The sequence below is a fragment of the Budorcas taxicolor genome, chromosome 5 (genome assembly GCF_023091745.1).
Source record: "Budorcas taxicolor isolate Tak-1 chromosome 5, Takin1.1, whole genome shotgun sequence".
Taxonomy (NCBI): Eukaryota; Metazoa; Chordata; class Mammalia; order Artiodactyla; family Bovidae; genus Budorcas; species Budorcas taxicolor.
The window spans coordinates 126,474,052-126,488,218 of record NC_068914.1 but is presented as its reverse complement, the minus strand read 5'-3'; the positions used below and the strand labels follow the sequence as shown (position 1 = coordinate 126,488,218).

Sequence of the window (14,167 nt, the reverse complement as noted above, 5' to 3'; positions counted from 1 at the left end):
TCCATTCCTCCTTTAACATTGTAGCAATTTCTGTGTTAGAATCAGTTTTCTATCCCACTTTATATAGAACTCAACAGGTTTATAGCACTGGTTAGCTGCTGTGGTTTGGCAACCTAATAGCTAATCCAGAATAGATTAATCAGAACTAAAACATTTAACTGGTAGAAACAAGTTTCTGACAACATTATTATTTTTCTGTTTGACCCAACTAAAGCGCTAATGACACCAACACAAACTAATGCATTAAAGACAACATCTTTCCTTCTAATGAAGGATATAACCTTTAACACATTACCCCAGATTTCCTTCATTTCCTATCATTCCATTTATGCTTAAACTGATTTTTTTTAACATATACATGTCTCCTTTTTCAAATTCTTATCCCAATTAGGTTGTTATGTAGCGTTGAGCAGAGTTGCCTGTGCTATAAAGCAGGTCCTTGCCAGTTATCCATTTTAAATATAGCACTGTGTACATGTATATCTCAAAGTCCCTAACTATACCTCCCCTTCAACCTTCCTACCCCCTACCCCCAACACTGTCCTACAACCATAAATTTGTTTTCTAAGTCTGTGATTCTGTTGCTGTTAAACTGATTTTTTGAAATGAAGAATTATTTGCCCAAGTTAAATACTTTTGTTTATAGCTATGAAACTGTCCTCATGTCTTATTACTTTTGTAAAAATACAGATGATAAAAATTTTATAAGAATTTTATAATAATGAGACCTTTTTGCATTTGTATCAAAATAGGTACTTATTATTAAAAAATTAAACAAACTGGCTTATTTCTCACAAATTATCATGAAAAATTTTAAACAATTTGTCTCCCCCCTCCAAGAAAGTATGTTTTGTCTTTATAATCTTTACTGGCAGACATTTTGATGTATAGAAAAAAAACACAAATATTCCATGTCACTTTGTTAGAATTTATGATATAGCAGAATACAGAATCTCTATGGTGAATCATAAAAAAAAGCCCACATTTTTTTCCTTCACGTTCAAGTGTTTTTTGAAGTTATATAAACAGTGAAGATTACAAAATACATAGCAAACAAACACCTGTGTAATTTCAACTTTTCAATTCAAGAAATTATTATACATTTTTTTTCATTTTGTCTCAGCCTTTCCATAACACTTTTAAGAGCAAAGCTGAAAAGTCTCCAGTTACCAGAAGCATCAAAAACCTATTGTATATTGAAAAACCTGTAAAAGCAGCATCGTTTAGATAGTGGTTAACTCACAAATAGGAGTAGGGCAACCATAACCAACCTCACAGCTACTCAGGCATCTCAGTCACCAGCTTCAGATACAAGGTAGAACCCTGGCAGAGACTCTGACAGTTGTTAGAAGGCCACAAGGAGCAAGGATGCGGCCCAGGGCATCTGGGTGCTTTCCTGCGGTGCAACAAAGTCAGAACTGAAGGGACTCTTCTTACAGAATCCAGGGCCCTCATTGAAAGCAGCTTTATTCAACACCTAAATCCTTTCTCTCTCCTCACCAATTCACAACACAGATAGGACAAAGACTTCATACTGATATTTTTGAAGTTGTACCAATGCTCTAATAACTAATTTAGCAGAAAGAACTACAAAACGCAAATATTTTAAAGGTTTCTTTATTAATTGGACTATAGATGAAGCTAGGGGCCAATTTATCTCCCCAAAATAAAACAATTTATATGTCATTGAATGCAGTTTAAATTAGAAATCGGCTGTCAAAACTATTTTAAAAGGTTTTGAAAGGAAAAAAAGTCATTTTTTATCTGGAATATAAATAAGTCATCCATATAAGAACTTTATTATCTACATAAATTGACCTCTTTTCAAATGATTGAAATATTTCAGCTATTTAAATTACTATTTTAAGCAATAAAAGGCAAAGATGAGGAGTACCAACTGAACTATATATACACTTAAAAATGATCGATAGGGTAAATATGTATTTTATCACAAAGATAAACAAAAGGGTAATTTTTGATAATATATGCTATTTATGTGCAACTAAGTAATCAGATTGCTTGTAGTCAGAAAATAAGTTAGTTCTCCCCACTTTGTACTCTGAAGTTCAAAGGTACGATACCAAATCCCCAAAACTACAAACACAGTGGCAAATAAAAATTTATTTAAATAAAACCGCCCTCCGTGCCCTGGTCCCCAAGTTTAGACAGACTTAGGTGAGAGAATTGTTCAAGAAGTTACAAAAAAAAAAGAAGCAGAAGACAAAAAACCCACCATAGCTTTACAGAACAACAATTAATTTTTAATTTTTTAAAAAGTGTATCTACTTAATGGAGTAAGTTGACACATAACCTATAAATCAAAAATGTAATTTCTTAAGCATTTGGTAATAAAGAAAAACCTCCTTACCACCAACATTATGACCACCTTTCTCACTCTCACTTAGAATTATTGTCATCTCCCAGGCATGCCCTTACCCTCTTTCAATAAAGAGACCACAGTACTGTACAAAGCACCGATGCAGAGCCGGTTTCTTAGCAGACTTGTCCCAGAGACTGCTGAAGCAGCCGGGCAGCATCACCGAACCTGAGATGGTACGGGGGTTGTACTTCTATATTGCCCTGACCAAGCATTCTGGCATCTACAGAAGCAGGGGCGTTCTCTCTCCCGCTGGCTGTTCCCTCTGGAAGAGCCCTTTGATCTGGGCTAATCGGCTGAAGAGTCGCTCTCTTAGTGGAGGGATGTGGTAGCTGGGGTCCAGAATGTTCGTCACTCTCCGCTCACGCTCTCGCTTCCATAATTTGTATGGGTGGGGAGGGAAAAACGGCTGCCCTCTTTCTCTTCGAATCTGTAGCGTAATTCCACTTACAGCCAGCATCCCCCATACTGCCAGGACAATAAAGTCTACAGAACAGTAGAAAGCACAGTCTGAACTCTTGTATTTTAAAACTGATCACTAGATGTTAAGACATTTTATAGCCTCAATCTGTATCGTCTTTTCTCAGTTAAATACTACACTTTATGGTGAGTATGTCCAAATATATGTGTACTTCCTCACTTACAAGCCAGGGAATAAGCAAGGAAACTATGGTTTTACATTTCAAGATAGGAATTTCCTACTACAGGCACTTGAAAGTCCAGACAGAGTTATAAAGGAATCAGTTGTTTGGAGCCTTGGCATTCCAGTATTTTATGACTACAGGGATAGTGCTCAAAGGCAGAGTTGTTTGTTGTGTTTTTTCAGAGTGGAGAGGAAAGGCAGTGATCTCACAGACATACAACGTGGAACATCAGAGACCACCATGCTCTTCTTTCCCCATTCCATCCTGTATGGGACCCCACCCCACTCATATAGAGTAGATATAGAAATGCATGAAGAGATTCAACAAATTGTACTGAGCTTTCAGTAAAATCCACTTCTACGACACGTGGATTTCAAGGTCTCTACCATCAACCTCTTGAACAATGAGGGCAGGTTCAGGAGAGCAGAGAGAAAAAGCTGACCTTAAATATTCATAACAATTTCAATCATGCTTCTATAACTTCAATTCTAAGTCTTGCTTTACCATCCTCCCTATTTTAACATTCTGAAACCAACATATCTTGCAATCTTTGTGAACATTTGATTTAGTAATCATTTTTCTCCTTCAAAAACTTAATGGAAAATCTTTAATGGGTCAACTCTTACAATTGAGGAAAAACACAACTACTGATTGAAAACCACTTTCTCTTTTTATTAGCAAATTATGTGCTTCTTCATAGGAAGGAAACAAGGGAATAACTTAAAAAATCAGGTTGTCCTTCTCACCCCTCACCCTACCCTCAACTCATAAAGTGCCAAACAGCTTTATTCTCAGCATTTTTCTGATAACCGGGAATGACTAGATAAACCTTAGTAATCCTGGTTTAGAAATTTCTTAATAAGTTCATTTATTAGATTTTTAGAAGTATGAATTTCAGCCACCTTACAAATTTAAATTCTTTGCTCCTGTGATCATAAGTAATCATTAACACAGGGCTCTAATACCATCTGCATGGTGTGAATTTCCTCCTTATGGCCCGTTAACCTTCTTTCAATCTGGTTAGAAGAGCTCTTGTTAGCACAGGTAAGCCAATATTCCTACCTGACCATCACTTGGTTCCTGGATTTCGAGTCTTACCGTTCGTTTGAAAAGGCACATTCACAAAAGCTCTGCGGAAATCCACATGGAGTGCTCTCCTGAGTATGTTCAAAGTGATGTAAGAAAGGCTTGTGTACAGGTAACTGTCCACGGCCAAGACCACCAAATAGGAGCCAATGAATCCACAGCTCAGTATGTTCAGCTGTGGAAAAGCAGAAGTGTTTAGGCATCACCTCTGGTAGAAGAATAATAGTTTTTATAGCTTTCATCACTGGCCTCAACCCTGAGGAGCTGGGAATCACTCCTGCTCCTTCAGGGCATATGAAAAGGGACCAAATCTTAGAACTGAATAAAGGTTACCTGAAAAGATGAAACTAGGGGCTTTCTTGGTGGCTCAGTGGTAAAGAATCCACTTGCCAAGGCAGGAGACACAGGTTCAGTCCCAGATTCGAGACGATCCCATATACCTTGGAGCGACCAAGCCCGTGCACCATAACTACAGAGCCTGTGCTCTAGAGCCTGGGAACCTCAACTCCTGAGCCCACATGCCACAGCTACCGAAGCCCGAGCGTCTGAGAGCCTGTGCTCAGCAACAAGAGCAGCCACCGCAATGAGAAGCCTGCACGCTGCAACAAGAAGTCCCTGCTCACCGCAACTAGAGAACGCTCACTTGCAGCAATGAAGACCCAGTGCTTTTTAAAATTTATTTTGGCTGGAAAATAAATTTAAAAAATTATGGAAAAAAGAAGATAAACTGAAAAAAACTTTTCAACACCTATGGTTCATAAAACACAGTGTCCCTCGTCATAGAAAAGGTCTTCCTGCTGAAATAACTTCAATAATAAATTCTAAGTAGATGAAGAATCTCCTGGAGAGACAGCAGAAATGAACAATCCATCAAGTGGCTGCATCACCATAAGCCCTACCTTCTCTGCTCCTGCTGTTAGAAGTGCGATGACCTGCACCACTTACTGGAAAAAATAATGTGATCATTTAACAAGAACTTTTCTTGCTTTCACAGTAACAAGGCTATTCAAAATCAATCATCTGATACAGACAGACAGCTGTCTCTAGGGAAAAGAAATGCAAAATGATGCAATAAGTGAACAAAGGAAGGCCCAGGAAAATAGGGTGAATCCTGACCTGATGAAACACTTACTATTCTTAAGCAGCCCATGAAAACCACTGGAATGAAAATGGCTATACAAGAGAAGGTCACCCAGAATACTGCGTCGACACGGAAAATCTTTAGGTTTCCTGGAAAAGCAGAAAGAAACCAGGAGTAAACAACAGGTTCGCCAACTGGAATTTCATTTTCTCAACATGTGAACATAGACATACTCCGAAGGTTTAAAGTAACAAACAGGCACTATGAAATGAATTGATTTCTTTTCACTTAACTATCAATACAACCCTCTTTGAAGGATGTGTCCTAAGAAAGTAGAGGGCTAGGAGGAAAAATCAAGCAGGTAATGCTCTGCATTTATTACAGGATAACTTAGAAGAGGCTGGACTAGCCCAAGCTCTATCATTCACCAGCTGTGATGCTGGGCCTGTTTCCTGATCCTTAAAATGAAAAGGTTGAACCACTTTATCTCCAAGCTTCAAATCATCCCTTCTAGCTATAAATTTCTATAATTCCCTGATTTTGTACTGTGAAGTAAAAAATATAAATGGCATTCAGAGTGATCATATGATATATGAAATCCCGTATAAGAAGCAAATTCTGTTTAGTCGATTTTGACCATCAATGCATTTCCTGTTTACCCACTGTACACTGGAAGATGTGACTTTTTCTCAGGCATCAGGAAAGATGTGAGCTAATCATTTAGCTAAGATGTGAGCTAATCCATCCTACTAAACCCTTCTCTAAAGTGCAGTGCACCTTGGGGTGGCCCAGGATGGATATATTAGCACTTCTATTATAAATTATGTTTAAATAACAAAAATGTAAATCTGACAATTATTTAATACTGACACTGGCACCATCCCTCAGTCCAAATGGAGATGTCCCTGTATCTTGAGACCCACGTATCCTGAAAGAGTTGGAGGTCCATAGTGAGGGGCTCTGACCTGGAGACCCCATATTCTCAGAAAGCAAACTGCACCATGCTTCAGTGAGGTGAATGGATGGATCATATCTCCAGCTCACCAATGCTATCCTTCACAACATGCACATGTGACTTTAAAAAAAGGAATACAAGAGATTAACAATAGTAGTTATGATGCCAGGCATGAGAAGACTGACCTACTCAGAAGACACATAATAAAGTGAAAAACAGTAATTTCATTAAATCTAGAAGTCAATCAAATCTTTTCCAAATTTTAGTGCTTAGAAATATGAGTTTGTACCCACACTAATTAAGGTCACACTTACCCTAAGTGTCCTTGAGGGATGAGATAGTTCATACATTAACTACTAAAAATAAGATAGTTCAACATATTAACTACAAAAGATTCTAATCCACCATCCCTCCATCTTCTAAAGACTAACAAAAAGGAAGCTCATTAAATAGTATTTGGTTTAGCACTTCTAGAGTAGAGTTCTGAATCTGCATTTTCAATAAACATCCCTGAGAGTCTGTGATTTAGCCGAATCTCAACAATGCTACTTTGCAGGTAGATAAAGAGCTACCTGTAAGGGGGCCTGGAATGAACTTGGCTATAGGTTTGCTAAAATCAGAGCAAAAGGGCCTTGGAATCGTCAGTAAATACACAGGTCACCAATTCTTTCTGATCTAAAAAATTTTAATAAAAGAACTAAACATTATCAGAAGTAAAAAATAACCTAGTAGAGTACTTCTGGCCATAGACACCCTTTTTAAAAATTTTATTTTTTCTTGAAATATAATTAATTAATAATGTCGTGTTAGTTTCTGGGGTACAGCAAACTGATTCGGCTATACACCTACCCACCCACTCACACACACACACCCACTTCTTTTTTGAAGTATCTTCCATTATAGCTTATTACAAAATACTGAATATAGTTCCCTGTGCTATACAGTAAGTCCTTGTTATTTATCTATTTTATGTATAGTGTGTGTGCGCTCAGCCGTGCCTGGCTTTTGTGACCGCATCAACTGTAGCCCACCAGGCTCCTCTGTCCGTGGGATTCTCCAGGCAGGAATACTGGAGTGAGTTGCCATTTCCTTCTCCCGGGGATCTTCCTGACCCAGGCACTGAATCGACTTCTCTTGTCTCTCCTGCACTGGCAGGAGGATTTTCACCACTGAAGAAATGTAAGTTATCATACAACTACAGAGTGAAGGGCAGCAGAACAGGCACCCCAGAATGGGCCCCTTTGGCATGTGGATTATTTTGAGCTGAAGGCAATCAAGACCCAGCAGATTTGGGGGAAACTTTTCTCTCCCTTTACTGCCTAAAAGAATGTAGATCACAGGCCTGGCCCAGAATGAAAGCAATTACCAGAGACAGCTTTCTATCTGCAATGGCAGACATCTGGTTACCAAACACCTACCCTTCTTATGTTCCTGTGAAGTGCCCTCCACCTCTCTGAAGCCTCAGACTCCATCTGAATTCTTAGCTCAGGATGGCAGAGAAGCCTCAACTGCCTGACTGCCTTTGAGTCTTCTATTTTTATGGGACTCCAGTGGTACAGAATTAAATTTGGTTTTCTCCTAGTAATCTGTCCTATGTCAACTGAATTATTAGAGCAGCCAAAGAACCTAGAAGGTTAAAAGGAAAATCTTTCCTCCCTTTTGAGTTAACTTACACACTACCTAGATTTTTTAAATGGATAGAAACTGAATAATTTAAAACCCCCCAAACCATCCCTGTGTTACTGTGCTAGGATGACTATAAGTAGGTACCTCAGGAACACTCAGGGCTTGCAGGGAGTGGGAGCAGGGGTTAGGGGTACAAGAGAAGACTGGCAACAGAGCACCAGGCTCCCTGGCTCAGCTGCCATCAGAGTAGTGCCAGTATATCTGTGGGTTGTACCAGGCTTCTGCTTAAAACTCACTTGAAGAAACAGTTGCAGGGTTTTAAAAACTGAAAACCACTGTTCTGCCATATATAAAGAATTCCCTTTACCTCCATTAATTTCAACCAACAGAAATACACACAGACCCCTATGACACGTAGGTCCAAGGCAACCTCTGAAGATGTTCCAGAATTCATCTACATAGGGCACCTTTGAGGAACGGGGGATTCTTATTGGTACTGGTTTTCCCTAAAGTGGCACATTATCAGTGCAAGTTTCCAGAACTCTCAGGAGAGGCCCCAAATCCCTGACAAGGGGTGGGGGGGGGGGGGGGGACGTGTCCTGGAAAGGTGAAATAAAGTCTGACAATGAACTGCACACACACAACATGAGTAATGGATCTCCTACCCAGGGGAGTGAAGAAAACCACTGACGCGATGAGGAAGCCCAGCACCAGTCCAACACACAGCATGCAGAGCGTAAGGACTCCAAATCGCCACCAAGCAGCTACCAAGAAAATTCCACCGATGCTTCCGGCGACGGCTGTCACAATCAGGCGGACTGCACAAGGGGAGCGGATGGACAGTTAAATCAGAGCTTCTCAGATGCATGCTCAGACACGCTAACGTTACCAAAGCCAGACTAGACTACCCTTTCTCTGGGTCGGGCACCAAGGGTGCATCAGCAGTGCCATGAAAACAGCATGGAAAGGCCCTCTCTAGGGAGGGTCTGAGACTGGAAACCAGCCGGGGAGCTAAGCCTCTGAGGATGAATGACAGGCATGGCTGGGTACAACCTCTATCTGGGACTGTGGAAGAAGGGGTGACAAGGATTCTGGAGGCTTGTGTTTGTTTTGAGATAAAGAAAATCCTAACACTCTGTTGTAAATGTCATATTGTCAATATACCACATAGCTGGAACACAGGCTTATAATCCACATGGCCCTTCATTTCCCTGAGTACCAAGGAATTCTCCATGCAGATTAAAAACCTTGGAGAGAAGGTTTGAAGGAGTAGTTCAGAAAAGATGTGTAGAGCATAGGTGGCCAGTTATTTTACACACATAAGAGGATAGCACACTCATTACTGGTCAACCTATACAAGGGATGCTGGGTGCAAACACAGCACCTTGCTTTTTGAACCTCCATCAAACTATATTATGTTCACTTACCATCATACTTAATAGGTGTCAGTCTTGTAATCAGTATATAAAAGAAGAATCCCACGAAGATAAAGCCTATAAAGAATAGTTCTAGTAGCAGACCACCAAGAAAGCAAAAAAAAAAAAAAAGCTATGGTTAGTAAATGCAATTTAAATGTCTAATCTACAAACACATTCTTCAGTTCCCAGAATGTATACATGAGGGCATTCAAAGAAAAGAAATAAGTATCTAAAAGGCAGGAAAAATTCAGAAGTCATTGGGAGTAAATATTCTTATTAAATGGGTACAAATTAAAGTATTAACTATTGGATACATTTTTTGTATATAGGTCAGTTTCAATTGATCAGTTAATTGTTAACTTCATAGCTTGGTTTAGTATATTTATAGTTCCAATTTAAAACAGAAATAGTACTTTTGTTATTGTGTCTGATCTGAAATTACACACTAGATTTCAGTTCATTGTGCTCAGTCACTCAACCATGTCCTACTCTTTGTGGCTCCATGGACTGCAGCCTGCCAGACTCCTCTGCCCATGAAATTTTCCAAGCAAGAATACTGGAGTGGGGTGCCATTTCCTACCGCAGGGGATCTTCCCAACCTAGGCATCAAACCCACATCTCTTGTGTCTCCTGCATCGGCAGGTGGAAGCGCCACCTGGGAGCCCTTCATTACATGAGCAAAAATAGGATTTGAAAGGTTAAAAAAATATATTCCAAAGCAAAATGTGACTTTTTCGTCTTTTTTAAATTCATCCTCTCTTGTTTAGTATGAACATTGACTACCGTCTTTAACCATAAAAACCTAGTGAGTGAGTGAGTGAAGTCGCTCAGTCGTGTCCACTCTTCCCGACCCCAAGGACTGCAGCCTACCAGGCTCCTCTGTCCATGGGATTTTCCAGGCAATAGTACTGGAGTGGATTGCCATTTCCTCATCTTTTAAACTCTACATACAGCTTAACAATTAAATTCTGTACTATAGGATCATTCTACATTTTGAGTAATTAAATATTCTTCACAATATTCTCTTCTTAATCGAGATAAAAAAAGGTAGCAATGGAAGGAAAGGAGTTGCTGTTTCAAACAATTTATCAGTTGAAACAGTTTTCTAAGATCAGGATTACATTCACTCTCCCCTTGTAATACCATTATATCCCCTGTTAATGAATTACATGAAGGATTCATTTTTTTCCCCCCAGTAACTACAAACATTAGGCTCAATGGGTAAAGAATCCATCTGCAATGCAGGAGATGTTAAAACAGGAGAGTTAAGACCCCCTGGAGGAGGAAATGGCAACGCGAGGAGGAAATGGCAACGCGATCCAGTGCTCTTGCCTGGAAATCCCATGGACAGAGAAGCCTGGTGGGCTACAGTCCATGGGGTTGCAAAGAGTTGGACATGACTGAGTGACTAAGCACTCACGCAAACGTTAGTTATATAAAAGGTAATCCAAAGAATTCAAGTCAACTTAACAAGCACATTTCATATTCTCCTCCCTTCACTGGGTTTCACTGAGCAGATCGTGGCGTTCCCATTTGCTGTTTGAACCTCCCAGGGTTGTGCAGACATTTCAGCCTCACTGATTTGCAGCCTGATTTGTGCAAAACCACATCCATCACCATCACCAAAATCCACATATATTTTGTACACAGACATTCTGATTTCTAATTAGTAATCTTTGGTCAACTAGTCATTCTAGCAATTGATAAAGGTGGATGCACAAATCAAACTTTATACCCTGCTTAACAAGAGGAGTTTGCACTCCCTGGTGGAGAAAAGAGAAAAAATTAAAATGTACTGTAATTCAGTAAAATGTTTACTAAAAGACCCCAGCTACAAATCAATGAAATAGTGGAGATAATAAGTTGCTTACTCTCCTTACAGGTCATAAACTCCCCAGCAGCATTTCAGGGGAAAAAAAAAAACATGAGGCATGTAAGTAGCAACTATTTTAGACAAAATACCTGTTTTCCAGAATCTGTGTCCAAAGAAACAGATGAAGAGGCCAAGCAGGGCAAAAAGAGTGAAGAAGACTTTGGTAGATACTCTTCCTAAAAAGAGTAAAAATTAAGTGGATAATACATCCAATTTAATATGTTATATCTATTTACTACAGAACAAAAGCTTCATGAAAAACAAGTAGAATGAAGTAATAACTTATTCCATAGGTATATAAGTTACTTCAGAAACATTCTTGCCACCCCTAGTGACTTTAAGTGGGTGATGAATACCAATGGCTGCAGGTCCCACAGAAAGAGAAATCAGACAACGCTGCTTCCTGATAAGGGTCTGCAATTCTACCTATGACACATTTGGGGGAGGGAATGGTGGAAAAGAGAAGAAAAGAGAGTGTGCCTAAAACAAATAATTCTGTTTCTTCAAAAGGAAACTAGAAGAAGAAAAAGGAGAGAGTGGGGAGGGAGAACTATGGTGTCAAGGGAATTTAAGACATACCAATTGCATGCAATGTACAGACCTCATGGGAAACCTGACTCACACACATGAACTGTGAAAAAGCAAGACTGGGAAAGTGTAAACACTGGCTGTTAATTTGATGCCATTAAGGAATTATCTTCAATATTTTTCACTGAAACTTGTATTAATGCTACTGTGGCTATTTATTTTTAATAGCCCTTTTCTTTAAGATATACATACCAAAATTCCATAAGCAAAATGACCATTAGGTACCTGCTCTAAATAAATCCAGTGATAAAGGAGGGTGGAGGGGCAGAGACATGGTGGGTGTACAACTGAAACAAGATAACAGCCATGAGTCAAAATTGTTAAGGCTGGATAATGGTATATGGAAGTTCACTGAAGTTTTCCCTAACAAACGAAGTTAGGAAAGGAAAGCGGTAGAGCCCACATGACCGGGAGGGTTCCACCCTGAGTTGAAGGAACAATCAGATGGGACACTTCCCTCTCTTCCACCTAACGTGGAAAGACAGGGCCCAGGGTGCTCTGATCAGGAGGGCCCTGGTGCAAAGAGTTCAGGGGAAAAGGAACAGAAAAACCCAACAAGATCTAGCCTAGCTGTCAAATCACAGAACTTCTATCTGCCTGGTTTCTTGCACTGTATCTCTCAAGGCTCTCGCATGTGGCACTGGATGACTGGGTGGGACACAGCTCTCGCAGAGAAGAGCAAAAATTAATCCCTGCTTGAACACAACCAACAGACTTTATTTACTTATTTATTTTTTGGCCACACTGTGTAGCTTGTGGGATCTTAGTTCCCCAACCAGGGACTGAACTCAGGCCACGGCAGTGAAAGTGCCACGTCCTAGCCACTGGGCCACCAGGGAATTCCCACAACCAACAGACTTTATTCTTTATAGAAAACTCCTTGAAAGAGCTCTTCAAACTCTTTTTCCGATTTCTTTCCTCCTATTTGTTCTTGAACATACTCCAATCAGGCTCCTCTGAAACGCTCCCAAGGACACCAGTAGCTTCTAGTTGTTGCTAAATCCAAAGGTCCTTTTCCAGTCTCTTTCTTAGCTGGCCCATCAGCTCAGTCCCAAGACCCCCTCCTTTTTCCTACAGCTATAAACATGAAAGAAATGATAAGTAGAGCAAAATGCCATTTGGCAAACCCGCTGGAAGGATTTCAGGCAAGTTCACTGGATCCTCCAGCCAGCAAGTGAAGAGTTTGAGAAGTGGATATTTGCCTGTATTCAAAGTATCTCTCCAAAAGATATTTAAAGGGAAAAATAGTTACTTCTCAGTGGAGAAACCTGGCAGACACCCCTAACCAAGTACTCAGGATTATGACCACCAGGAATGGAACAAACAGACATCAGGTGTCTGCAGAGAATGACACTCCATCACTTCTTTTGTATTCCTGCCAAAAATGCATCATCTGAAGTTAGGAGGAAACATCAGATAAACCCAAACTGAGGACTTTCTACAAAAATAAAAACTAATCTGTATGCTTCAAAAAGGTAAAGTTTTTTGAAAGACAAAGACAGACTAAGAAATCATTCCAGATTAAAGAAGATAAAGCACCCGTGATACCAAAGTGGACCCCAGACCAAAAAAAAATTTTTTCCTTTGGGTATGAAGGACATTAGTGGAACAAACAATGAAATTTGATAACATCTATAGATTAAGTAACAGTAGTATATCAGTGTTCATTTTGTGATTTGACAACGTCACTATGGCTATATAAGGAAACGAACAGAAATATTTTAGGGCCAAAGGGTCTTTATGTCTGCAACTTACTCTCAAATGCTTCAGGGGGAAGAAATGTAGATATGTGTGTATGTCTAGATAAAGAATGAAAAGCAAACAGCAAACATGTTAACTAACATTTGAGGAATGTTGGTGAAGATTATACAGAATTCTTTGAATTATTTTTACATCTTTTCTGTGGAACTGTTTCAGAATAAAATGCTAAATACACACACACACGATGATGTTACAACACCCCAAGTGCCACTGTCCTCTCTCTCCTGGACACTATGACTGCCTCCTCATCAGTCCCTCTATTTCTGCTCTTGCCCCTGATTTTTCTCAAGAAAAGCACCAGAGTGATCCCATTAAAATATGAGACCAATCATAGTATTATTTGCTCAGGCCCTCCAATGCCTTTTCATTGCACTCGGAATAAAAGCTGTAGCTCAAAGGAGGACCTCCAAGGCTGCCTGCTCCTGCAGCCACACCAGCAGGCTCCCAGCTGAGGGTTCTGCGCTGGCTGTCTCCTCGGCCTGGCAACCCACTCCCCACCGCAGACACGGGCATGGCTCCTTGCCTTGCCATGGGTCTCCACCCTAATGCTACCAGTTCAGCAAGGACTTCCCTAGCTAGTTTCTCAAATTCTCTCGCCCTCACTGGTTATCTCCTCACTGGTTAATTCTTGCTCCTTAGCCCTCATCACTTATCTTAGGTACTGTGTATTCTACAAATGTCTTTTGTCTGCCTCGTTCCCCTCACCACTAAAATGCAGGCTCCAGGAAGGCAAGTATTATGCCCATTTTACTCACTCC

At 40.0% G+C, this 14,167-nt stretch overlaps 1 protein-coding gene across 1 annotated transcript in view; it reads right to left on the bottom strand.

Moving 5' to 3' along the window:
• Positions 1–1,938: 1,938 nt before the first annotated feature.
• Positions 1,939–14,167, bottom strand: part of TM7SF3 (transmembrane 7 superfamily member 3) — a 39,557-nt gene continuing 27,328 nt past the window's right edge. The window contains exons 7-12 of the mRNA XM_052640494.1: positions 11,150–11,236; positions 9,197–9,277; positions 8,435–8,587; positions 5,240–5,337; positions 4,120–4,282; positions 1,939–2,863 (exon numbers count right to left, since the gene is read on the bottom strand). Coding sequence (XP_052496454.1) covers positions 2,601–2,863; positions 4,120–4,282; positions 5,240–5,337; positions 8,435–8,587; positions 9,197–9,277; positions 11,150–11,236 — 845 coding nt within the window. The 3' untranslated portion in view covers positions 1,939–2,600. The remainder of the gene's footprint in view (positions 2,864–4,119; positions 4,283–5,239; positions 5,338–8,434; positions 8,588–9,196; positions 9,278–11,149; positions 11,237–14,167) is intronic.